General features: G+C 47.0%; 1 protein-coding gene across 5 annotated transcripts in view; it reads left to right on the forward strand.

Annotated features, from left to right (window-relative positions):
• The window catches only part of LOC147458565 (nucleoporin (DUF3414)), a 251773-nt gene that overhangs the window by 202288 nt on the left and 23314 nt on the right, over nt 1-26171 (forward strand). For all 5 annotated transcript variants that reach the window (XM_086513222.1, XM_086513223.1, XM_086513224.1 and 2 more), the window contains 2 exons: nt 222-660; nt 1828-1935. In XM_086513222.1, the coding sequence (XP_086369348.1) occupies nt 222-660; nt 1828-1935 (547 nt within the window). The remainder of the gene's footprint in view (nt 1-221; nt 661-1827; nt 1936-26171) is intronic.

Consider the following 26171-nt stretch of genomic DNA (forward strand, 5'->3'; position numbering starts at 1 on the left):
ACACATGCAGAAAAATGCAAAAAAAATTGTTGATGGTCTTAGCAGCGGGTTATGAAGTTGTTTTATTTTGAATTTAAGCATTTAGAGTCTTTTTAATACTTTTCTCTTGTAAAGGGTGTAATGAACCTTGCTACTTAGCATGTCAGAGTTTTAAGATGTTTTCTGTATATTAGTGTCTCTCTGTTGTCGCCGCTGAAAATTCTTTTGTATCTTGTTTGCAGTCAACCGAAAATTTTATCCAGACTTCTTTTGTTTCTGAGGAGTCTGTGGGGGGGAGGTACAGAGCTCTCTGATATTATGGAAGTCTTTCAAAAACGTGTGGGCTTTTGGTCCATTTTAACATCCTGTATCTCAAACACGCCAAGCGTTTTTCATGGCTTGGAAGAGTTCCCTGCTCGATGTTTTCAGTACCAATGTCAAACTTATGCACTGCAGATTATGGCATGGGAACTCTTTCTAGAGAGAGAGCAAATTTTTCAAACGAAAGATACTGTCAAGGGTGTCCCTACTATTGACCACGTGAAACAGGAAAATTCTCAAGAGACTAAAAGTGGTGTTTTTTTTGCCATGGCCCAGATACTGCAAGCCAGTGATCCAACGAAACTAGTGCAGTCTTTTGCAGTGCCTCACTATGACAAAGAAGTTGCCCTGAGGGCAAAAGTGAGTTATTTATTTTCTGGATGTTTTTTGCTGTCTGAGTGCTGCATTTTTTTTATAATGATAAGATTTAGTTATTGTTTGTTGATCTTCTTCAAAATTATCAGGTAAATGTTTGCAAATGTGTTAGCACTCAAAGCAGAAAAAAAAATATTTGTTGCCTTGGGTTAGGAATTAAACAGCAAGCGGTTCTGCTATATGCTTGTGCGAGGTGTTTCTTAAGGGCAATGTACTTCTTGTACTATCATTTCCTAGCTTCATATAGTGTCAGGAAAGAAAAAGAGTCCACCTCTTAGAGGCTGTGTGCAACGCTCTTCAAGCTCAATTGTAATTTGTTTGTCTGTTCAGGCATAGGTTTTGAGATATCGTTATGGCATAAGGCATGCCCTTTATGGCAAAGCTGGCATGCATTGTATAGGAAAGAGCCTACACAGCCTGCTCATTCCAGCTTCCCATTTAGCAGCTAAATTAAAGTAAACAGGAAAAGGGGTTTTATGATTAATGACTGTACTAGTCAGTCGGCCATCAAGTGCATCTCTTAATGCATCTCAGTCAAAGCGTCAGTGGAGCTATCTGTATCCTTCTCTAATAGGACTCTTCTCTACTTTCCTAGTAACAGTTGATGTGCTTTTGTATTGACGAGGAATTTATCTGAAGTATTTACACCTGTAACAGAAAATTATGTTAACATATAGAGGTCACTCACTCCGTGTGGCTACAAGTGAAGACATCTAATAACTAGTCGTTGTCAAAATGTGTAAACATAAGAGCAATCTTAGACCTCTCCCTACATCTTACGTAACATCCAAGAAACAGAAAGAAGCGCATCTTTCGGAGCTGCTTCTGCAATCAAGTTTTAAGCATAGCCATAAGTAAACCTAGAGTATCAACTGCCCTAGCATGGTTAGCGTTTGGAAGCGCATAGGTTTCCGAAGTACTTTCAGAACCACAACCTGTCCTCTCTGAGTAATCCTACCCACTGTACCATAAAGCAATGAGCATAGTGCATCATATTTATCATATAATGTTTTCAAGGTTTGAAGGGTTTTTCCTCCAAATAGAAGGACTATTGTAGGTACATGAGTGGCCCTTTCAAACTGCATTTGTCTAGTTTTGTTCTGTTTTGCACATGATCTCACTTACCCACATAATATACTTCTTTGGTTTCAGGCTGAGACGCGAGTTCTACTTGTTGGTTTAATGCTGAAGCTGGTCATGGAGGAGGAGCTTGGATTTAGTGCTGTTATGTGTGAATTTCTTCAAGAATCATTGAAAGCTGTAAGCTCTCTCTCTCTCTCTCTCTCTCTCTCTCTCTCTCTCTCTCTCATACACTTACCTTGGGATAGTCTTCACTGGGCCGAGGTTTTCTTTGGGGAGAGCAGCAGAGACTAGACTGACCAGAGCTTATGCGGCCTTGGGAGGCTTGGAGAGGATGTGTTTGCAGGTTCAGTTCCAGGAACCTCGGACAAAGTTATGGCTCTTTGATACTTTAGTAGCCTCAGCTATGATGTATGGGGTACAGGTATGGGGACCTTCTGTAGGCCAGGATGGTTGGAGACGTATGGAGAGGCCCTTGTTATCTATGATCTCCCGATTGATTAGAGCCAAGGCCTCCGTACCTCACGCGATCATTCGAGCAGAGCTAGCTGCCTCCCCCATGGAGATTGAGGCGCTTACCAGATCAGTGTCCTTTGTGCACAGCCTATGGGATACTACTAGAGACAGATATGCTAGACTGGCCCTTGAGTCTTCCAGACAGTTAGCTCTACAGGGGGACACTTCATGCTGGTATGCACAGATGACTTCATGGTTTCAGACGCATGGCTTCACCATGGACAGGTTGCCCCCTTTCCAGTATTCTCTTCAGGCACCCTCGCTGTCTCTTACACGGGTGGAGATTACTAGACTCATTCGTCAGGACCTGATCCAGCTCGACACCAGGAGGACATGGATAGAGCCGCCTCAGGAGTTGAGCACGAAGATGGCTTTCTATAGAGAGCATCTTCTCCACCTCACAGGAGATGGGTTTGTGATTCGACCCAGCTACATGGACACACATATGTCTCATGGTTTGCGTTGTGCCATTGGTCAGATACGCACATCCTCACATCAGCTCGAGATTGAGACTGGTAGATTCAGAGGGATACCAGCAGACAGCAGGATATGCCGATTATGCCAGAGAGAGCCAGAGACAGAGTTGCACTACATATGTCATTGCACAGTGTTCTATGAGATACGGGGGCGTTTCCACTGCTTATTCAGAGAGGGTTTTGGTCCTCTATCTAGGGTCATGAGTTATGAGGATCAGAGATGTCTTGGACTATATCTACTTGAGTTACACAGGTGTAGAGACACTTTACTGGGGAGAGCTAGAGAGAGGCAGTCCCAGAGACACATTACAGATTTCTTTTCACTAGATATGGGACAGCCAGAGGAGCAGCCACCACTGCAGAGCTCGTCCCACACTCATTCGACCACTATTGGCACTCTCATCGACCGAGCATTGGAGCTACAGAGATACAGACGACCGCGACTGAGGAGAGGAGCTACACAGCATCGACGGAGACTACAACAGAAGATTCGAGCCATACTCTCTCGACATCCAGAGTGCAGATGAGGATGGATCCTCACCATTTCTTCCATCTTTGTTTCACACACTGTTACATCCAGTTTACCGGGTACCTATTGTATCAGCTGCTACACCCACGTAGTTTTAGATTGTAGTAGTAGTAGTAGTATTTTGTTCCACTTCTAGTTCTTTTCTAGTTCTTTTGTACCCAGACATGGTATTAGATTCACTATTTTGTAACTGATTGGTCTCATAGGTCATTTTGGCCTTTTGAAGACGTTAATATAACATTTCATTTCATTTCATTTTTTCTCTCTCTCTCTCTCTCTCTCTCTCTCTCTCTCTCTCTCTCTTATGGGACACCACCAAGGACAGGTATGCCAGGCTTGCTCTTGAGTCATCCAGACAACTGGCATTACAGGGAGATACATCATGTTGGTATGCATAGATGAGCTCATGGTTTTAGAGGCATGGTTTCAGCATGGACAGGCTGACCCCTTTCCAGTATTCTCTTGATGCACCATCCTTGGCTCTTACACGGATGGAGACTACTAGACTCATTCGGCAGGATCTTATCCAGCTTGACAGCAAGAGTACATGGATAGAGCCATCACGGGAGTCGGGTACGAAGAGGGTTTTCTATAGAGAGCATCTTCTCCTACTCACGACAGACGGATTTGTCACACGGCCCAGTTACATGGACACACATCTATCTCATGGGTTACGATGTGCTATAAGCCAGATTCACACATCTTCACACCAGCTTGGGATTGAAACAGGTAGATTCAAAGGCATACCAGCAGACAGTAGGATATGTCAGTTATGCCATGCAGAGCCAGAGACAGAGTTTCATTACATATGTCGCTGCACAGTCTACTATGAGATACGGGGACGCTTTCATTGTCTATTCAGAGATGGTTTTGACTCGTTAGATAGAGTCATGAGATATCAAGATCAAAGATGTCTCGGATTATTCCTACTTGAGATTCAGAGACATAGAGACGCTCTATTGAATGGGCAAAGACAGAGACAGTCCTAGAGACGCATCTCAGATTTCTTCAGTCTGAGTACCACTGAGGCAGAGGGGACACCACCATCACAGAGCTCGGCTCCCACCCATACACACACCAGCGGTACTCTCATTGATCGAGCTATAGAGTTAGGGAGATCGAGACGACCGCGACTGAGGAGGGTAGCCACGCAGCATCGGCGGAGATTGCGGCAGAGGATCCACAGGATTCTAGCACGACACCCAGAGTGTCGATCAGGATAGGCTTCATGCTACTGCTATATTGTATCATGGTGACACTTATGCCCACTTTGTACCTTTATGGCATGATACCATTGCTTAGCCTACCAGCCACCCATAGGAGTCGGTAGCACTCCTATCAGTTCTTTGTTTGTAGTTTTCTTTGTTTGTACCCAGACTTGGTACTAGACTCATCATTGTAATCAGTTGGTCTCATAGGTCATTTTGGCCTTTTGTAGACGTTAATATATCATTTCATTCATTTCATTTCTCTCTCTCTCTCTCTCTCTCTCTCTCTCTCTCTCTCTCTCTCACACACACACACACACACACCCACGACTGCGAAGAACTACACAGCATCGACGGAGGCTGCATCAGAGGATTCGGATCACTTTGGCTCGACAGGCACGGCGTCCGGTCAGACTACTTACCATGGAGGAGATTGATGAGATCCGCCAGCGACCGATATTGGATCTCCTATGATCTAGCTATCCCAGCTAGCTGTTTAGCTGCTTCACACCTAGCAATTCTGGATTCCATAGTATTTTATTTTGTCATTTCTGTCATTTTGTGGCCTTTTGAAAACGTTAATATAACATTTCATTTCATTTCTCTCTTTGCATGCCCCAGAACAGTTGGTATGATGAGGAATGCCGGGACACTAGAGCTAGACTTCAGAGGGAGGTGCTTTTGGGAGACATCACTCACAGACAGTCACAGATTGACTTCCGACGCCTGGTGCGGCAGAAGAAGAGGGCATTTTTGACTCGCCTAGAGCAAGATCTATACCAGCTATTCTTGAGTCAGAACTCACCTGAGACATGGCGGCTCTTTTATGAGCACTCTCCCCCCCTGCCATCACTTCTATAGAGGCCTGGGGCCAGTATGTATCATCTCTGTACACAGTTCCTGAGCAGGCCCCTACCCAACCCCCCATCCATGCCCACACACATGTGCTTTTTTCACCGCTAAGATGGTGAGGAAGGCCATTGACAGGATGAGGACTGGGAGAGCATATGATCATGACGGCTTAGTGGCTGAGCATTTCACGCATGCGAGAGATCTTCTAGCAGAGCTTCTAGCAGTTATCTTTAACCGTGCCATGTGTGAGGGCTTGCCTGATACTTGGAGCCTATCTACTGTTGTACGTATCTTCAAGTCGGGAGACCCTATGGAGCCTGGGAATTATCGCACTATCATGATTGGTCACACATTGGCACGGTTGTACGCATCTATTCTTGAGTAGCAGCTGAGTAGATGGGCAGAGAGGGAGGGGATACGTGCAGCCCGGTAGGCAGGGTTCAGGAGTGTTTTTTCTACTCTTGACCATATCTTGACACTTAGAGCCATCATTGAGGAGGGCCGGTTGCATAGGGGATCTATTGTAGATTTGTGGATTTCCGCAAAGCATTTGACACAGTACCCAGACCTAGATTGATGTGCAGATTACAGCAGATAGGAGAACCACAGAGCTCATTTGGGGGGTCATGGCATTATACAGTTCAGTAGTGGGGTATGTACGCACCTCAGAAGGTCTATCCACACCGGTTCACTCAACAATTGGGGTGAAGCCGGGTTGCCCGCTCTCTCCTACTCTGAGGTTTCTGACTACATTGAGAGGGATGGTGATAGAGGTTCACAGTTGGCAGGGACATGGATTCCACTATTGTTATATGCTGATGATATTGTGCTGATCTCCGACTCTCTGGAGGGGATGCAACGTCACTTGGATGCTTTGCATAGGTTTGCCCAGGAAAGTGGTTTGTCCGTCAACCTTGGTAAAACCAAGGTCATGGTATTTAATACCACCCCACAGTGGATCAGGAGGTCAGCGCCCGCATTCACATACGTCTAGGAGAGAGTGGAGTATACAAATGTCTACACTTACCTTGGAGTGCTTTTTAGTGGGCCAGCATTTTCATTGAGGAGGGCGGCAGAGACTAGATTGACTAGAGCGCATGCAGCATTGGGTAGATTGGAAAGGATGTGCTCATAGGTTTAGTTTCAGGAGCCTCGGACAAAGCTCTCGCTCTTTGATACTTTGGTGGCTTCTGCATTGCTTTATGGAGCTGAGATTTGGAGACCTTCATTGGATCATGACGGGAGGACAGGCCGCACTGATGGATCGGGGGACATGGAGAAGCCTCTGGTCTCTATGATCTCGCAGTTCATTAGAGCTAAGGCTTCAATACCACGTGCTATTGTCCGGGCAAAGCTAGCTGCCCCCCCACTAGTGGTTGAGGCGCTCACCAAATGTGTCTCCTTCATACACCGCATGTGGGAACTTCCCAAAGATAGATATGCCCACCTTGCACTTGAGTCCTCTCGACTGTTAGCCATGCAAGGAGATACAGCATGTTGGTATGGGGAAATGACATCATGGTTCCAGGCGCATGGGTTGATCATAGACAGACTACCTCCCTTCCAGTACTCACTGGATGCACCCCCTCTGACTCTTACACAGCTCGAGATCACCAAGCTCATCCGCCAGGACCTAGCTCAGCTAGACACCGGGAGGACATGGATACAGCCAGCACAAGAGCTGGGCACACAGATGGCTTTCTACAGAGAGTATCTTCTCCAGCTTACGGAGGACGGTTGTAGCGCAGATAATGTGTCGTGCTCTCTACAGTGGGTGCTCCTCAGTGCAATGTGCATGACAATCTCACTCAAAACAGACTGGAAACAAGAAACAATAGACAACAAGTGAGCTCACAGAGACACAACAACAACAGACCACAACAAATGACTCGACTATCTCAAAGGATTGATACAAACTTTGACGTGGCAGCACAGTCAGCTCCAGCCCAGGACTCTCACATACAATGGGGTGTCGAGGCTCAGATGTGCAGGGACGGTGAAGCAGTATTGTGTGTATAGACTTGCTCTTCCTAACGACAATGCTGGACCATAGAGCTCGCAGATGATGATCCTGACCCAACAACTACTACTCACATGTACCACCATAAAGAGCCACCAACGGCTCATAAATGTCAGCCATCTAAGTCTATCTCCAGACTGAGTAGAGGTGGTGCCCTGGCCACGATGTCCACTAGACCGGTCCGTATCTCTGCTGGCACGTGTCACTGCCCAGCCCAGACAGTCTGTCCAGTGTAAACCAGCCTAGACCAACTGTACTAACTGTGTGTCTTGTGAAATTGACACTGTAGCCTGCTATAGGTTGCCCGCCACAAGACCGCTCACCGTCTCGGTGAGAGGAATACTGAAAAAACTGTGAAATAAAACCGCTAGGTATTGCATGCGTACATCTTTCTTGAAGCAGGTGCTAGGCCCATGACCTTACATACCTCAAAAGTGGAGTTAAAAACACTGCACTGCTTGCAATGGCGTTAAGCCTATAAATAGTCAGGAACCCAGTATGTATGATTGCATAGTCCAAGAATCCCAATTGGCAAAAGAGAATGAGGCTCTACAGCAAAGAGATAAGCTCGGTTTGATTCCAACGCATCTTTATCCTCCATAACCATAGTGAGAGGAAAATGACTTGGTCCATGCTTGCAGTTGCAGATGAACCTTGCCACACTTTTTGCAACAACACTCTTCTCGAAAAGAGGGATGACCATAAGCCCGAGTAACACCGCAAATAGGGTTAAGCTCTATCATGATGGCAGAACGAAAAGCCTTCACAGCAACAGGATGGCAACTAGGTGAATGCTTGAGAGCCACATGCTAATGGGCTGATCATGCAGGGTGGGGGAAAAATTGGCTAAGACTGAGAGGGGAGGGGAGGGCTAGATAGGGTCGAGGGGGAGGGGGAACTAGATAGGGGCGAGGGAGAGACTGGGTGGGTAGGGGCGAGGGGGTCTAGATAGGGGCAAGTGGTGGAAGGGGGTGGGTAGGGGCGAGGGCAAGGGAGGGGGTGGGTAGGGGGTAGCGGCGAGGGGTGGGTAGGGTGAAGCAGGTACGGGCGAGGGCAAGGGACTAGGGGCGAGGGGAAGGAAGGAGGTGGGTAGGGGGGAGGGCAAGCGAGGGGGTGGGTAGGGGAGAGGGCAAGGGACTAGGGGCGAGGGTGAGTGGGCATGGGGACTAGGGGCGAGAGGAAAAAGGGTAGGGGGACGAGGGGGTGTGAGGGGAACGGTAGGGTGTAGGGGATAGGGGGTAGATGGGGGCGAGAGGGTGGCAGATAGAAATATCGATCTCCAATGCAGAGTATGGCCGGAAGAGTTCGTGTTCCATTGTAGACGATTTCCATGGTCCACTGGCTGAAAGTTGAGATGCTACAGAGCACCACAGCTGATGGAGAGCATGAGGAGGTACCATGAGCAAGACAACTATCATGAGCAGGGAATTCATCAAGCAGGACGGGCTTTGTGAAGGGAGTTCGCTAGACCCAGAGGAGAGTTTTGTTCTGATCGGAGAAGCAGACACCACTGAGGCTGATGTTTGAAGGGGGGTGAACTCTTGTAGAGGTGATTTCTTCCCGCTACTATGATTCTTCATAGGCTCACCAAACTCAAAGGCTTCCACCAAGGGCACATCAGAAGTAGCTTCTGTGACCTTCAACCTTTGAGTTGGCTCAGGTGGCTCATTAGGATTAGTTCCTACGGAAACATTGGAAGAGGGTGTAACTACAAGCAAAGAGTGAATAGAGACTCCATAACAAGGCATAGATTTGGTAGCATCCAACCACTCATCTGACCCGTCAGGTGGAGTAGGTTGTTCCAACTCGAGGCTGGTTGCTAGGGACAAAGAACTATGTTGCACGATAGGATCCATGCCTCCTTCTATGCGAATTGGTTGCATCAGGAAGCCAGGAGTATGTATCCACATGGCATTGTTTCCCCAATCATGAAGTGCTTTAGTGTGTCGCAGCCATGGTCTGTCGATGAGCAAGGGAGATCCGCCCTCTACCTGTGGGAGACGAACCACAACAAAATCCAAACTAAAAGTTAAATCTTGTACTTGCAGAGGCACCTTTTCCACTATGCCCACAGGGTATACTGTCCTCTGGTCGGCCAATGTTACTGTGAAAGGGGCAGGTTGAGTAGGCTGCAGGCCTAAAGCCATCATAGTGAACTCAGGCATCATATTGATGCCAGATCCACCATCCACAATTACTCCTGAAAATTGCTGCCCCAAGTTGGACACTGTCGGGCGAGGGCTTCTATAATGACTGAGGGGAGTAGCGGGATTGGATATCATATAGGACTCTGATGATCGCACTGGGAGGTGCCCGCCACTAGGACTTGCTCCGAGGTAAAGTGACTGAATAACAGCAAGGGTGTCACTTCTAAAACTCGTATCTAGTAGCAGCATGTCATAGAGGGACACTTGTTGGAAGGTGTTCTTCAAGATTGTCTCTGTTGTAAGCTTTTCCTGTTCTACCAATGGTTTCTCGGGTACCTTGATCTTCTGTAGACCGGAAACTGCTTCCAAGAAAGTTTCATCAACATCGGAGAGCAAAGATTTGGATTCTTTCATGCCACTGGGTGATGGCTTGTTAGCAGCTGAAGGCAGGGTATCCACTATTCGAAGAATGTGTGGGGGAGTTGAACGTGTTGGAATACTAAGACCGAGAGCAGCTCTTTGGGCCTGAGTGAGGACACCCGATGGCTCCTCTACCAATTGTAGCTTATTTTTAGGGGTAACCACGTGGGTAGAAGGGGGCGGCTAAGGAACGGTGCTAATTGCTATTAGATTGAGCTTGGAAAAGGTAAACTCATTCTGGCTTTGACTTGGGTTCGAAGCCGTGGATGCATGAAGTTTAGGGCAATCCTTACTGTAATGATCCTTCATTTCAGGGCAACGACGACAGGGAGGGGACCTTTCGGGCAGAGGGCATTTGCTTTGGTAATGACCATATTCCCCGCATCTATAGCACAAAATGGGCCGATTCAATGGGCGAGTCAAAGGACGGGGTAGTCCTTGCTCCTGGTGCATGGAGTTGGAGGTGGAGGCATAGCAGCTGTGAGGTGGGGAGGGAGCATGGTTGTGATAAAAGCTTTGAGAGGGAAAATTGCTCTACATACCTTGCATCGGAGGGGCTGACAATAAAGGTGGCATGTGGTGTGGATGGCCATAGGGAGAAACCATATTGGATGCAGGTGCTAGCCCTTGTTGAAGAGTAGGACCAAGATTTTGTTATATTTGTCGCAATCCCTTGAGGTAGTAACAGTCCTTGTCCTCATGTCGAGATTTTTCACAAAAGTGGCAGTAAACCCGAAGGGGGCATTCCTGTGGAGGGTGCCCTAGAGAGCGGCATGAGCTACACCAAACCGTAGCCTTAGTCTCTTGCTGACACTTGAGCTCTTCTAGCTCGCGCTTGATCTGTTTCAATGCCTTGTGATGTGGAGGCTTTTCCTGTCTAAGAGAGAAGGACCTCTCCTCTTGAAGAGCTCGCTGTAACTTTAGGGCTTCCAGTTCCTTGCGTAAAGAAGTTAAAGGATCAGAAGGACTTTTTAAAGACTCTGAGGGGGTCTCTACCCAAGGAGAGTTGGTGAAGAGCTTCCTAGCTCCCTCTATCTAGCATCCGCGACAAACTCCTCCAGACTGGCGTCAGGTCGGAGACTCTCAGAGTTTTTGCTGGGAATTTTTTGGAAGAGCCTTCTCCACCCACTTCTTAACCATAAATTCCCTTGGTTGTTGAGGAAGCTTGGCAACCAGAGACTTGGTTTTAGTCATGAGCTCGGCAAGAGTCTCCTCTGGCTGGAGCACCATGTTGGCCAACTCATCCAAAACCTTTTTCTGGTAGTCACCTGGCCTGAATGCCGCACAGAACTGTTGTCGTAAAGCTGTCCAAGTTGCAAAATGGTTCTCTGCAAACTGACTGTACCATTTATCTGCTAAGCCATCTAAAGTAGATGGAAAGAGTACCAAATAAGCATCTTCCCTGTTAAGACCATGACCTCTACAGAGAGAGACAAACCTCTTGCATGGTCGTCGGCATCTTCTGAAGAGAGTCCTTTGAAGGTAGGAAACTTGTAGTTTACCTTGGCCAAAACACTATCCAACGCCTCCATGGCCCCTTGCTCAAGAGCCCGCTGCTCAATAGCCTGCTGTAGCAGAATAAGAGAGAGCTTTACTGGGGCAGGTGATCTGGAAGATGTGGAACCGGATGGAGGAATGGGCGATGTCGTATGTGGAGGTATGGGTGATGAGGTTGATGGACTTCTACTAGGTACCAAGGGTCGTCTTCTGTTGCAGTACTTCAGAGCACTCAGTAGTGCGCTTTGACGCTTGACTGACCGCCTTGTATGTGTCATGCAACGACCACCAATCCAACCAAGCTTTGGGCAAGAAAACATTTAACTGGCTGAAGACAGGTGTAGACTCTACTAGACCAGGCAAGTGACTCGACCCAACTTGCCTAGACCTGGGTCGAGGAGGACTAGACCAGGGACGAGGGCTGGTTGTACCAGGGCGAGAGAGGATTAGACCAGTTGGACCAGGGCGAGAGGAGACCAAACCAACAGACCAGACAGTGCAAGGCAAGCTAGATAAACCCAACTAGCTTCAAGATTTGTACCTCACAGAGCGTGAGACTTCAGTTGAGGTCCCACCGTGATCGCCAAAATGAGAGCACCTGTAGTGCAGATTGTGTGTCGTGCTGTCTGCAGTGGGTGCTCCTCAATGCAATGTGCGTGACAATCTCACTCAAAACAGACTGGAAACAAGAAACAATAGACAACAAGTGAGCTCACAAAGACACAACAGCAGCAGACAACAACAACAAATGAAGCGACTATCTCAAAGAACTGATACAGACTTTGGCGTGGCAGCACACTCAGCTCCAGCCCAGGACTCTCAGGTACAATGGAGTGTCGAGGCTCAGATGTACAGGGATGGTGAAGCAACCTGACCCAACAGCTACTACTCACATGTACCACCATAAAGAGCCACCAATGGCTCATAAATGTGAGCCATCTAAGTATATCTCCAGACTGAGTGGAGGTGGTGGCCTGGCCACGATGTCCACTAGAGGAGTCCATATCTCTGCTGCCACGTGTCACTGCCCAGCCCAAAGAGTCCGTCCAGTGTGAACCAGCCTAGACCAATTGTACTAATTGTGTGTCCTGTGAAAGTGACACTGTAGCCTGCTACAACGGTTTTGTGACGAGGCCCAGATACATGGACACGCACTTGTCTCATGCGATACGATGTGCTATTGGCCAGATACGCACATCTTCACACCAGCTACGGATCGAGACTGGGAGATACAGCGGAGTACCAACAGAGGCCAAGATATGCCCCATGTGCGACACTGAGCTTGAGAGAGAGTTGCACTACACATGCCACTGCCACGTCTACTATGAGATACTAGGCCGCTTCCATTGCTTGTTCAGAGAGGGCTTTGGAGCACTCTCCAGAGTCATGCGGTACGAGGATCAGAGATGCCTGGGCCTGTTTTTGCTCGAGCTGCGCAGACAGAGAGAGAGCTTGATGAGAGGAGAGGCTAGCAGTCTCAAAGACAGATCACAAACTTCTTCAGAGCTGCCACTAGACACCCGGAGGAGCTACTTCCGTAGCAGAGCTCGTCGCCTCACACCAAAGGCACACTGATCGACCGAGCGACCGAGCTGGTGAAATCTAGATGCCCACGATTGCGGAGCACTACATAGCATCGACGGAGGTTGCATGAGAGGATTCGGATCACTTTGGCCCGACACGCACGGACGACGCCCGGTCAGACTACTGACCATGGAGGAGATTGATGAGATCCGCCAGCGATCGATGTTGGATCTCCTATGATCTAGCTATCCTAGCTAGCGGCTTAGTTCACACCTAGCAGTTTAGGATTCCATAGTATTTTATTTTGTCATCTTGTTACTCTGACTTTGTAGCAGATCCACCACATTGTAACTTTCTGGTTTCATAGGCCACTTTGGCCTTTTGAAGACGTTAATATAACAATTCATTTCATTTCATTTCTGCCTCTGCCTGCTCGCGACGCGACCACCACCCTCACTGCGTGTCGGCTTAGCTCGCTGTTCTACTGGCGCTTGTGCGCTGCTTATCTGAGGATGCCTGCGTGCTACTCTATTGATATCTGCACTCTGCTCCCCCAGTCCCTCACAGCACTGCTTTTGCTGCTCCTGCTGCTGCTTCACTGCAGCCCCATCCGCATGTAGCTGCTGCATTATTGTTCGGCCTGCAACCAGGTGCTGCTCTCGCCCCCATCCCCCCTTGTTGCTACCTCCCCTACACACACACACACACACAGACATTGCACATTGCATCTTCACATATACCCACATTGCACATTGCACATTGCACCCCCCCCCCCCCCCCCCCCCCACCCACAAGTACAACAGCAGCAGACAGTACGCCCAAAATCAAATAAAAAATCAAAAAATCAGAAATTGTAGGCCTTCGGACAATTGCAGAATTCAGGAAATTTTAACTGCAGAAATTCAAAATTACAGAATTGACAGGAAATTGCAGAAATTACATAAAACGGCGAGTTTGTTGTCGCTTGGTAGTATTTTGCAAAAATTACAGAAAATGCGCCATGTATGCTTAGTGTGGAACATGTACTCGTAATGTGGAAGCACTTGTGCGTGTAGGCCAATTTTTCCTCGTTTCTGACATTGATCAAACATGAGGAAGCAAAATGATAAGGTCGACCCCTTAGAAGACTCGGTTTCAAAGTGCAAAGAGAAAATGGTCAAAACCATTAACAATATCAACCTCCAACTATTAGGGACAATAAGAATACTCGAGGATCGCGTTTCAGCCCAAGAAAGCAAGATCGCGGCAATGGGAGATCGGTTGACGGTCCAAGACGGAGAGATTTGATCACTCAAGAAGGAGCTCGCCGAGGCACGCTCACGAAACACACTGGAAGGAGAATTGCAACCTTGAGTAATAGAAGAGCTCAACACGATCAAAGAACAAGTGCGAGCCATCAAAGAAGGGGAAGAGCAACACAAAGAAATGACTACATCTTGGGTGGACGTCATCACAAAGACTCATCAGAAGGTTGATGAGGCCGAGAAATGGATTGAGGTTGCCAAGAAGGGGAAAAGCAAGGAAACAACAACGTCCACACCCACCATAATTAACCTGACACTAGAAGAGGAGCAACGAAGGCGTGTGCGCTCTCTACATGTGAGAATTTGCGGCCTTAAAGACAAAGATAATGTGGATGAAGAGGTAAAAGAACTCATGGCTTTAATGGGGGTTCATGAGCCGATGCACTCAAGCGCATGGAGAGTAGGCAACAAGAAAAATGGGAGCAAGGGGGAAACCTCGAAAGAAAGGGCACTCATCCTTCATTTTTCCTCCATGGAAGCGAAGGACTTTTTGAAGAAGAGACCAACCCTTAAGAAAACGGGCATCTTTCTCGGGGATAATCTTACCCTCTCACAAATCGCTCATATGCAAGAGGTAATGCCAGAGATTAGAGCGTGGCAAGGGAAAAAGGTAAGATCGCTTTTTACTAAGATGGAAGAGTGGTGATTTTGGAGCCACGCTCCACATGATGGTGTGAGACCTATGGGACCACACTCAAAGTTGCTACCTGGAATTGTAATGGATCTATGCGTCTTGATGTGGGTGCTTTTGAGGAGAGTTTTACTGGGCGAGACATCATCTTCTACTCTGAGACACATCAAGGCCCCTGGGCAGTCTATGCCTCACATTGGTGGATACAGATGGGAGACAGTTTGTAGACAGGAGACACGATCAGAGCACAGAGGGCGGGGCTCAGGAGGAGTGGCAGTGTTATTCAGGGAGGAGTTGCAGCCATTGATACATATAGCTCGTAGGGATGCGCAAGCTAGGTACATGTGGGTGAGATTGAGAGCAAAGATTGGTAGATATCTTTACATTGCCATTTGCTACTTCATCCCAAGTACGTCAATATATGCACCACCCAGAGGACAATCCCCCTTCTCTATTTTGGATGATGACATATGGGAATTCTCTAGAGATGGCGACATTATCATCCTAGGGGACTTCAATGCTAGGACTGCCCATCATCAGACGGTATTTTATGATACTTCAGAGGAGATGTTGAGAGAGCTGGATATTGCTGAGACGGGCTTATCCAAAATATCACAGGATGGCGAACATACTGAGTATGGACGGAACTTGATAGACATGGGGACTGCACATGGATTGGCCATCTTGAATGGCCTACAGAGATTTCCCAATGCGGGAGGCTTTACATGCTTTCCACACAGACATGGAGCCAACACGGTAGATTATATTATGGCACATCCGAGCCTCATAGTTAGTATACAGGACTTCAAAGTTGGGCCTAGACCTGTTGGGGTGGCAGTGGATCATGTTATTGTGCCGTTGACCATCTCTCTCCAATTCAATGTAGCACACATTCCATGAGTAGCAGCCCCTACTCGCTACACCTTCACGCGGGAGACGGATTCTGTATACATTGACGGGATTTACATGGCGCTTACTACCATACTGACACAGAGCAGCAGAGGCATACCCACACACACAGCCTGAGCAGAGACGTCGTTCTGGGAGCATGCCTCAGAACAGCTGGTATGATGAGGAATGCTATCAGACTCGAGCTAGACTTCAGAGGGAAGTGCTTTTGGGGGACATCACACACAGACAGTCACAGATTGGCTTCCGACACCTCGTGCAGCGGAAGAAGAGGGCATTTTTGGCTCGACTAGAGCAGGATCTATACGAGCTATTCTTGAGTCAGGACTCGCGTGAGGCATGGAGGCTCTTTCATGAGCAGTCTTCCCCCCCTGCCATTACCTCTACAGAGACCTGGGGGTAGTACGCATCATCTTTGTAGACAATTTCTGGACAGCAGCCCCTGCCCGACCCCCCCAATCCATGCCCACACACGTGCCTTTTTCACCGTTGACATGGTGAAGAAGGCCATTGACAGGATAAGGACTGGGAGAGCATATGATCATGATGGCTTAGTGGCTGAGCATTTCATGCATGCCAGAGATCTACTAGCAGAGCTTCTAGCAGTTATGTTTAACGGTGCAATGTGTGAGGGCTTGCCTGATACTTGGAGCCTATCTACGATTGTACCTGTCTTCAATTCAAGAGACCCTATGGAGCCTAGGAATTATTGCACTATCAAGATTAGACACACATTGGCACGGTTGTACGCATCCATTCATGAGCAGCAATTGAGTAGATGGGCAGAGAAGGAGGGAATGCATGTTGTTGGGAAAACAGGGTTCAGGAGAGGTTTTTCTACTCTTGACCATATCTTGACACTCAGGGCCATCATAGAGGAAGGCAGATCCCGTGGGAGACAGATCTATTGTAGCTTTGTGGACTTCCACAAAGCATTTGACACAGTACCCAGAGCTAGATTGATGCGCAGATTACAAGAGATGGGAGTACCCAAAGAGCTCATTTGGGGGATCATGGCACTTTACAAATCAGTAGTAGGGCATGTACGCACCTCAGAGGATCTATCTACACCGGTTCACTCCACTATTGTGGTGAAGCAGGGATGCCCCCTCTCTCGTACTCTATTTGGTATTATGTATGTGGATGAGGTTTTTGACTACATTGAGAGAGATGGTGATAGAGGTGCATCGCTGGCAGCGACATGGATTCCGCTACTGTTATATGCTGATGATATTGTGTTGATCTCCGACTCTCCGGAGGGGATGCAATGTCACTTGGATGCTTTGCATAGGTTTGCCCATGAGAGTGGCTTGTCTGTCAACCTTGGTAAAACCAAGGTCATGGTATTTAATACCACCCCACAGTGGATCAAGAGGTCAGCGCCCGAATTCACATATGGCCAGGAGATAGTGGAATATACAGATGCTTACACTTACCTTGGAGTGGTTTTTAGTGGACCAGCATTTTCTTTGAGGAGAGATGCAGAGACAAGATTGACCAGAGCCCATTCAGCATTGGGGAAACTGGAGAGGATATGTTCACAGGTTCAGCTTCAGGAGCCTCGGACGAAGCTCTGACTCTTTGACACTTTGGTGACTTCTGTGTTGCTCTATGGAGCTGAGATATGGGGCCTTCATTGGATCATCACGGGAGAACAGGTTGTATTGATGGATGGGGGGACATGGAGAAGCCTCTGGTCTCTATGATCTCGCGGCTCATTAGAGCCAAGGCTTCAGTACAACGTGCCATTATCCGAGCAGAGCTAGCTGCCCCCCCACTAGTAGTTGAGGCACTCACCAGATCTGTTTCCTTCATACACCGCTTGTGGGAACTTCCCAGAGACAAATGCCCACCTTGCACTTGAGTCCTCTCGACAATTAGCCAGGCAGGGAGACACAGCATGTTGGTATGGGGAGATGACGTCATGGTTCCAGGCACATGGATTCTGTATAGACAGATTGCCCCCCTTCCAATACTCATTGGATGCACCCTCTCTGACTCTTACACAATTCAAGACCACCAAGCTCATCAGCCAGCAAGACCTGGTTCAGCTAGACACCAGGAGGACATGGGTACAGCCAGCACAGGAGCTAGGCACGAAGATGGCTTTCTACAGAGAGCATCTTCTTCAGCTTACGGAGGACGGTTTTGTGACGAGGCCCAGATACATGGACACCCACCTATCTGATGGGATACGGTGTGCCATTGGCCAAATACACACATCCTCACACCAGCTGCGGATCGAGACTGGGAGATACAGCGGAGTGCCAGTAGAGGCCAGGACATGCACCCTATGTGACATGGAGCTTGAGACAGAGTTACACTACACATGCCACTGCCCGGTCTACTACGAGATACAAGGCCGCTTTCACTGCTTGTTCGAAGAGGGCTTTGGACCACTCTCCAAAGTCATGAGGTACGAGGATGAGAGATGCCTGGGTTTGTTCCTGCTCGAGTTGCGCGGACACAGAGAGAGCTTGATGAGAGGAGAAGCTAGCCGGTCTCAAAGACACATCACAGACTTCTTTAGAGCAGACACTGGACACCCAGAGGAGCTACTACCACAGCAGATCTTGTCGTCTCACACCAGAGGCACATTGATCGATCAAGCGACTAAGCTAGGGAGATCGAGACGCCCACGACTGCGGAGGACTACATAGCATCGACGGAGGCTACATCAGAGGATTCGGATCACTTTGGCGTGACATGCACGACGCGCGATCAGACTACTGTCCATGGAGGAGAATGATGAGATCCGCCAACGACCGATGCTGGATTGCTTGTGACTTGTGATTTAGCTATCCCAGCTAGTTGCTTAGTTCACACCTACCAGTTTAGGATCCCATAGTACTTTTGTTCTATCATTTTGTCATTTCATTTTGTTACTCTGACTTTATATCAGATTCACCACATTGTAACGCTTTGGTCTCATAGGTCATTTTGGCCTTTTGAAGACTTCAATATAACATTTCATTTCATTTCTCTCTCTCTCTCTCTCTCTCTCTCTCTCTCTCTCTCTCTCTCTCTCTCTCTCTCTCTCTCTCTCTCTCTCTCTGTGGCATGCTCGGGCGTTGATGATGATAATGATTATTTCAATCTGACGATTTTAGTCTTTTAGTTAAGTCTTTCACTTCACTTCAATTTATTTTTGTACCTAGACATTGGATTAGATCCACAAGGATTCTATCAGTTTGGTCTTATAGGTCATTTTGGCCTTTTGAAGATGTTTAATGTAACATTTCATTTCATCTCTCTCTCTCTCTCTCTCTCTCTCTCTCTCTCTCTCTCTCTCTCTCTCTCTCTCTCTCTCTCTCTCTCTCTCTCTCTCTCTCTCTCTCTCTCTCTCTCTCGATTGAGCTGGGAAAATCTAGGTGCCCACGATTGCGGAGGACTACACAGCATCGACAGAGGCTACATCAGAAGATTTGGAGCACTGTGGCCAGGCATGCACGACGCCCAGTCAAACTATTGACCATGGAGAAGATTGATGAGATCCGCCAACGACCGATGCTAGATCTCCCGTGACTTAGCTATCCCAGCCAACTGCTCATTTTGCTTAGTTCACATCGACCAGCTTAGGATCCCATAGTATTTTCTGCTTTGTTATGTTGTTATTTTGTTACTCTGACTTTGTATGAGATCCACCACATTGTAACTTTCTGGTCTCATAAGTCACTTTGGCCTTTTGAAGACGTTAATATATTCTTCTCTCTCTCTCTCTCTCTCTCTCTCTCTCTCTCTCTCTCTCTCTCTCTCTCTCTCTCTCTCTCTCTCTCTCTCTCTCTGTGTATTTAGTTTTTCACATTTATTTCACACTTAGTACTTTAGTACTAAGGTACCCAGACATTGTAACAGATTCACCACTTTTGTATCAGTTTGGTCTCATAGGTCATTCTGGCCTTTTGAAGACGTTAATATAACATTTCATTTCATTTCATACTCTCTCTCTCTCTCTCTCTCTCTCTCTCTCTCTCTCTCTCTCTCTCTCTCTCTCTCTCTCTCTCTCTCTCTCTCTCTCTCTCTCTCTCTCTCTCTCTCTCTCTCTCTCTCTCTCTCTCTCTCTCTCTCTCTCTCTCTCTCTCTCGGATGGATTGTAGTAGGAGTATCTAGTTCCTTTGTACCCAGACATGGAATTAGATTCACCATTTTGTAACAGATTGATCCCATAGGTCATTTTGGCCTTTTGAAGACGTTAATATTTCATTTCATTTTCTCTCTCTCTCTCTCTTCCGCCCCCCGAATAGTTGGTATGATGAGGAGTGCAGAGAGATCAGAGCCCAGCTTCAAAGGGATCTTCTCTTAGGAGTCATCAGTTACAGACAAGCTTGGATTGCTTCCCGACACCTTGTGCGACGGAAGAAACGAGCTTACTTGGACCAGATGGAGCGAGACTTGTATCAGTTGTTCTTGAGTAGAGACTCAAGAGAGGCATGGCGATTCTTTCATGAGCACTCCCCTCCCCTAGTGATTACTTCGCTTGATGTTTGGGGCCAGTATGCCTCCTCATTATATACGGTTCCTGGACAGGACCCCCTTCTAGATCCTATAGAGCCATGGCCACCTACGAGCACCTTCTTTACCATTGAGATGGTAAAGAGAGCCATTGAAAGATGAGGACCAGGAGGGCATATGATCATGATGGTCTAGTAGCATAGCACTGTACACATGCTAGAAATATGCTGGTAGAGGTTCTTGCAGTGCTGTTCACTCGTGCCATGTGTGAGGGGTTACCTAAGACTTGGAGGTTGTCTACTATTGTGCCTATCTTCAAAGCAGATGATCCTACTGAGCCTGGGAATTAATGCACTATTATGGTTAGGCACACATTGGCACTGTTGTATGTATCCATTCTTGAGCAGCAGTTGAGTAATTGGGCAGAGGGTGAGGGTGTACGAGCAAAGGGCCAAGCCGGTTTCAGGAGGGGTTTCTCCACTCTTGATCATATTCTGACACTCAGAGCCATAATTGAGGAGGGCAGGTCACAGGGGAGATGGATTTATTGTAGCTTTGTGGATTTCTGCAACTCATTTGACATGGTACCGAGAGCTCGATTGATGCGCAAGACTGCAGGAGATGGGGGTGCCCATAGTGTTGATTTGGGGGATTATGGCTCTATACAGATCAGTGATAGGACATGTACGCACTCCAGAGGGCATATTTGATTTAGTTCACTCCACCATTGGGGTGAAACAGGGTTGCCCATTGTCTCCTACTCTATTTGGCGTGTATGTTGATGAGGTGTCTGATTACATTATAGAGAGGGTGATAGAGAGCTGGCAGTGATGTGGATCCCATTGTTGTTATATGCTGATGATATTGTGTTGATCTCTGACTCACCAGAGGGTATGCAGCGATAGTTGGATGCATTATACAATTTTGCAGAGGATAGTGGATTGTCTGTAAACCTTAGTAAAACCAAGGTTATGGTGTTTAACACCACACCACAGTGGATCAGGAGATCAACACCGACTTTCACATATGGTCAAGAGATTGTAGAGTATACAGATGCATACACTTACCTTGGGGTTGTCTTCGTTGGGTCAAGGTTTTCTTTAGGGAGAGCAGCAAAGACGAGACTGACTAGAGCTTTTGTGGCCTTGGGAGGCTTGGAGAGGATGTGTTCGCAGGCTATAGATGAAGACTTCACAAGGATTTTTGAACAGTTACAAGAGGGGAAACATCATGAGCACTACCTCCTCAGAGATGATTTTATGATGATGCATGGCGGACTTTGTGTCAGTAGGCCATTGCGACATAAGGTCATCGTAGAAAGTCATGCCCTACCGTATGCAGGGTATCATGGTATTGATGCGACAGTTAAAGCGGTAGAGACATTCTTCTATTGGCCTACCTTGAGGAGAGATGTGGATGCCTTTGTGCGAGCATGCGTGATTTGCCAAAACGTCGAGTTTGACAGGCAAAAGGCACCAGGGTTGTTACAAACCATTGTCGATTCCGGATAAGCCATGGGAAAGCATTGCTATGGATTTTATCTTTGATTTTTCAAGAACCCCAACAGGGAATGATGGTATATGGACCATTATATGTGGTATTTGGACCATTATATGCAGGTTCAACAAGCAAGCCTATTTTATCCCTATTAGGAAGAAGATAAAATCTGATTAGATGGCACGCGTGTTCATGTAATGTGTTAAAGTACCATGGTATGCCACACTGGATTGTCAGTGATAATGATCCTCGCATGACAAGTTTGTTTTGGAGAGGATTGTTTGAGAACATGGGCACTACGCTCAAAGTCTCTTCTTCATTTAATTCACAAACTGATGGACAGACTGCTTGAGTATGCGTACAACAATACGGTGCATTCGTCGACTAGCAAAGCACCTTTTGAGAGTGTTGAAGGCGGCAAAAAGGTTCAACCCATTTTGTATACAAAGGACAAGAATTTTGAGGCAGATCCATATGTTGAGAACATGGATGAAATGTACAAGAAAATTAAAGTTGCCTTGGAGAAGACTCAGGCAAAGCAAAAAAAGGCTAGCGATCGTCACCATCTTAAATTATTGTTATCACTTGGTGAATGGGTTCTGTTAATGTTTGAGAAGGCAAGGTTAAAGAAGATGAAGGGCAAGGAACGGTTGTTTCCTAAGCTCAGCATGCGTTACTATGGACCTTTTCAAGTGCTTGATAAGATCAACGATGAAAAAGTGAGAAGGAAAGGGCTTTTTTTAATGCTATTTAAAATTGCAGATTCTAGAGAGAAAATTTGCAGCACAAAGAAAATCAAAAATTCTGGTTCATAGAGAAAATCGGCAGATTCTAGAGAGGGAAAATCAATGCGTGTAGAGGAGTCCGGCTCTAACAAAGAGATTGGCATAGACCACCTTTCTAAAGAGAGGGAGACTTTGTGAATGGCCAAACAAACGGAGTGATCGGTTGCATCTATCACCTCAACGTAGGAACCCTAACCTTAAAACCCGTCACAAACTTCTTGTCAAGCATCGAGAGAGTTTTTGATGATTCTTGTAGATGCACGAAGCATTGCAAATGTCTCCTAGGGGTGGGTCTTAATGGCATAGCTAAATACCCGTCGTCATGAAGATTACATGTTAGCCACATCGGCATGGTGCCCACATAGTGTTATGTACTTGAATCCACTTGCTCTCATACCATGTATTGGAGAGTTATCCGTTCAATGAGACCTATTGGAGTAGCTATTGTAGATAATGCATACGTATCTTTCATACTAGATCGTCACTTCTATACCACATTGGCCATGGATAGCTAGCCTAGACATTCTTGTCCTCGATACTACTTTTCTAGGGAGACAAATCTTGTCTACACTTCTGAGATCTTTAGATTGTTAGTAGATGTGGATCCCCATGCACCTTGGCTAAACCTTACACGTTAGCAAGGTGGAACCATACGTAAAATACAGTATGCGTTCAGAACGTAAGGTAAGCAATCTTGTATGGATTGAGGTTTAAGGTACGTTAAAATACGCACCATTAGTAAACAACATAGTTCTAGGGAATGGCCATTTTTAGGTCTCCATTCCGAATCCTCGTTCCGTGTTTAAGACGTGAGTATCCGAAACAAGGAATGGCATTTCATGCCCGTTGCTATTGTTCGTTCCCTGCTCCGGGTAACTATGCAATGAATCATGATTATCAAAATACTACAAATACAAAACTCAGCACTACAATTATCATATCATGAGAAGTTCATATTAGTCATCACCAATGTCAACTGCAAAAGCTGATAAATCAGCAAAACTACTAAATAGCATGCATAATATTGAAACAAACCAATGGAATCAAGAGAAGTCATCATAAGCCTACTAGTCTAGAAGTCATCATCTCAGTGATTGGCACATCACAGTGCAACACAAATGCTTACATATGCATGTTACAAGACACAACAAACAGCGCCGCTGAGGACTTCCTCGAGACAAACGGTCTGCGGTATAAAGCTACTCAACAACTACCTCGTCACCCCCCCGCAAATAACCTAAAAAGGTCCGAGCCATGAGCTCAGAGGACTGTACAACCAAACGCTCCCCAAACCGCAGTTTGCGTCGCTTGGAGGTTCAAGCATACAACCAAACGCTGCTCCCCAGGCATCGGCCTACGTCATTCGGAGGTTTTCTAGCATACAACAGAACGCTCCCCAGGCATCGGCCTGCATCATTCCAAGGTTTTGAAACATAGAACGAAACGCTCCCTAGGCATCGGCCTCCATCGTTTCGAGGTTCAAACAATACCAAAACAATATTTCTCACTTCTCCACCCGGGAGTAAAATCACCAATCAATGAAACCAATATTAAAACCAGAGTCAAACATTTCAAATCGGCACCAAAACAGGTTCAAAATAGATACCATTCATTGTAAACAAATTTCAAACAGGATCACCAAACAAGTTCTCAAACTGATTTCAAACTTTAAAAAAAGCAATCTTGACACTAGTCGAGCTCGAAAAGTCGGTTGACTTTCCATCCTGAAACCTGCACCAAAAAATTAGGGTTAGGTTCATTCCATAGGGTTGTAGTCGAGCATAGCATGATCCATCAGCTTTTGGACAGAGAGTGTTCGTTGGTGGCGATGGTAGTTCCAAGATAGCAATCGCACTAGATCTCCAAGGTCATCTACTCGTGAAGAGACATCTACTGAGAGATGTTGAGAAATTTCAAGTTATAATCTGCTAGGGTTTCCATGGCAAGTATTTCAGGATACCCCACTCTGCCAAAAGTTGCATTCCGAAGAAAGATGCAAAAATTTTCTTGAAAGCTTGCCAAGTACTTGGAGTATGTTGCTTGATAGCTATCAACATTTGCATAGAGTGCTGCCTTTGAGAAAAGCAGCACTTTGAAACAAATCTTGGATCCTTCTTTTGCAAGTGATCTTAATGGCTTATGCCCTTTAAGACATGAGCGGTGAAGACGGGAGTGCGCCTGATGCGCGATGAAGTAAGGGTGGGAGTGGCCAATAAGTCCGCGTTGGAAGACGAAGGTACCTCAAATAAATGTCTGCTCTTTTGTAGGACCAGCGTGCTTTCATAAAAGCACACGTTTGATGCTCTGATACCACTATCACAAGACGGGCACCACGTGCCAATAGAAAAGAACAGACTGAACTGACTTTTAGGGTTTCAATAACAACTAAATTGAGAGAGAGAGAGAGAGAGAGAGAGAGAGAGAGAGAGAGAGAGAGACGACACGCAACACGGAGTGGCAAAATTTCACCCTAGAGAGTATTGGCCCCAAACCTTGGCGCCCCTTTCGGTATTTCTTTATATTGCATCAACATTGTACAAGCCGGTACTCCAGACTCTGCACCTTCTCCAAGAAGCATGCCAGAGAATGAGCCCTAACCTCATATTTAAAGGCCCTTGGCCTGAAAAGCACTTACAGTGAAAAGCCTTCAAAACTCAAAAGCTTCATGTCCAAAAAACAAAGCCAAAAGCTGCCAGCATAATTTACGGAAATCTGTACAGTCTGCCACGTCATCAGCCAGCGCAAAACGCGGAAATCTGTACAGCTTGCCGCGTCATCATGCTAGCGCTATTTTCGAAAATCTGCCATGTCATCAGCAGCTATGCAATTTTCAGAAATTTGTTGCTGCTTTTGCTTCTTCTAGGGTTTAAGGCGACTCGGCCGGTAGCTTCGTTCTTCAGTAGGTCGACACGTCAGTAGTTTGTTACACCCCCCTTAAGTTCCTCCTCTCTTCCGCCTCCCCACCTCCTTCTTCTCCCTGTGCCTCTCCATCTCGTCCTCCTACCTTGCCGATCCCCCTCGCCCCCCCTCCCTCCCTTCCCCCCTGCTCCCTCACTTCCTCTCGCTCCAATCCCGCAGTCGTCCCAGGGGGTAGGGCCTTCCTCAGCTGCTAGGAGATCTCTTGGCAATGCCTCTGCCACGAGTCGCTTGGCAAGAGAGGGACAGCCTTTCTTGTGACCCCCTCTTCTGGTGCAGACGTCTCCCTTTGCAACAGTTCCTCGTGGTTTGACGAGCTTCGACATTGGTCGTCGTTGGGATTTCTTTGCCTACGACATTGCACGGTTTCTCGGCGACCCCTCACCAGACCTTGAGGCAGCCTGCTTCAGAGTTCATGTATTGTTCCTTGCAGCTAGGGAGATAGAGGCCTTGGACTCAGCGGTTGGCTTCTCTTTTCCCCTATGCTGCAGGAACCAAGCTGAGTGGACTATAGACTCAGTGTTGGAGTGGCTGCAGACACAGGCCCTAGAGTTCTCTCATCACATGGGAGACTTAGGGGTTACAGACTTGCTTCAGACTCTGTCGCCATCGGCCAAGTTTGTTGTGACACCTCCAAATGCAGCAGGATGTAGACACATTGTAGTTCACTTTTTTGCTGACACGCAGAGCCCGCCATGCTATGTACACATACATGAGGACTCCTGGACAGAGG

Source organism: Adiantum capillus-veneris, chromosome 5 (assembly GCF_014529385.1).
Source record: "Adiantum capillus-veneris isolate H3 chromosome 5, ASM1452938v2, whole genome shotgun sequence".
In the NCBI taxonomy this organism is placed as follows: Eukaryota; Viridiplantae; Streptophyta; class Polypodiopsida; order Polypodiales; family Pteridaceae; genus Adiantum; species Adiantum capillus-veneris.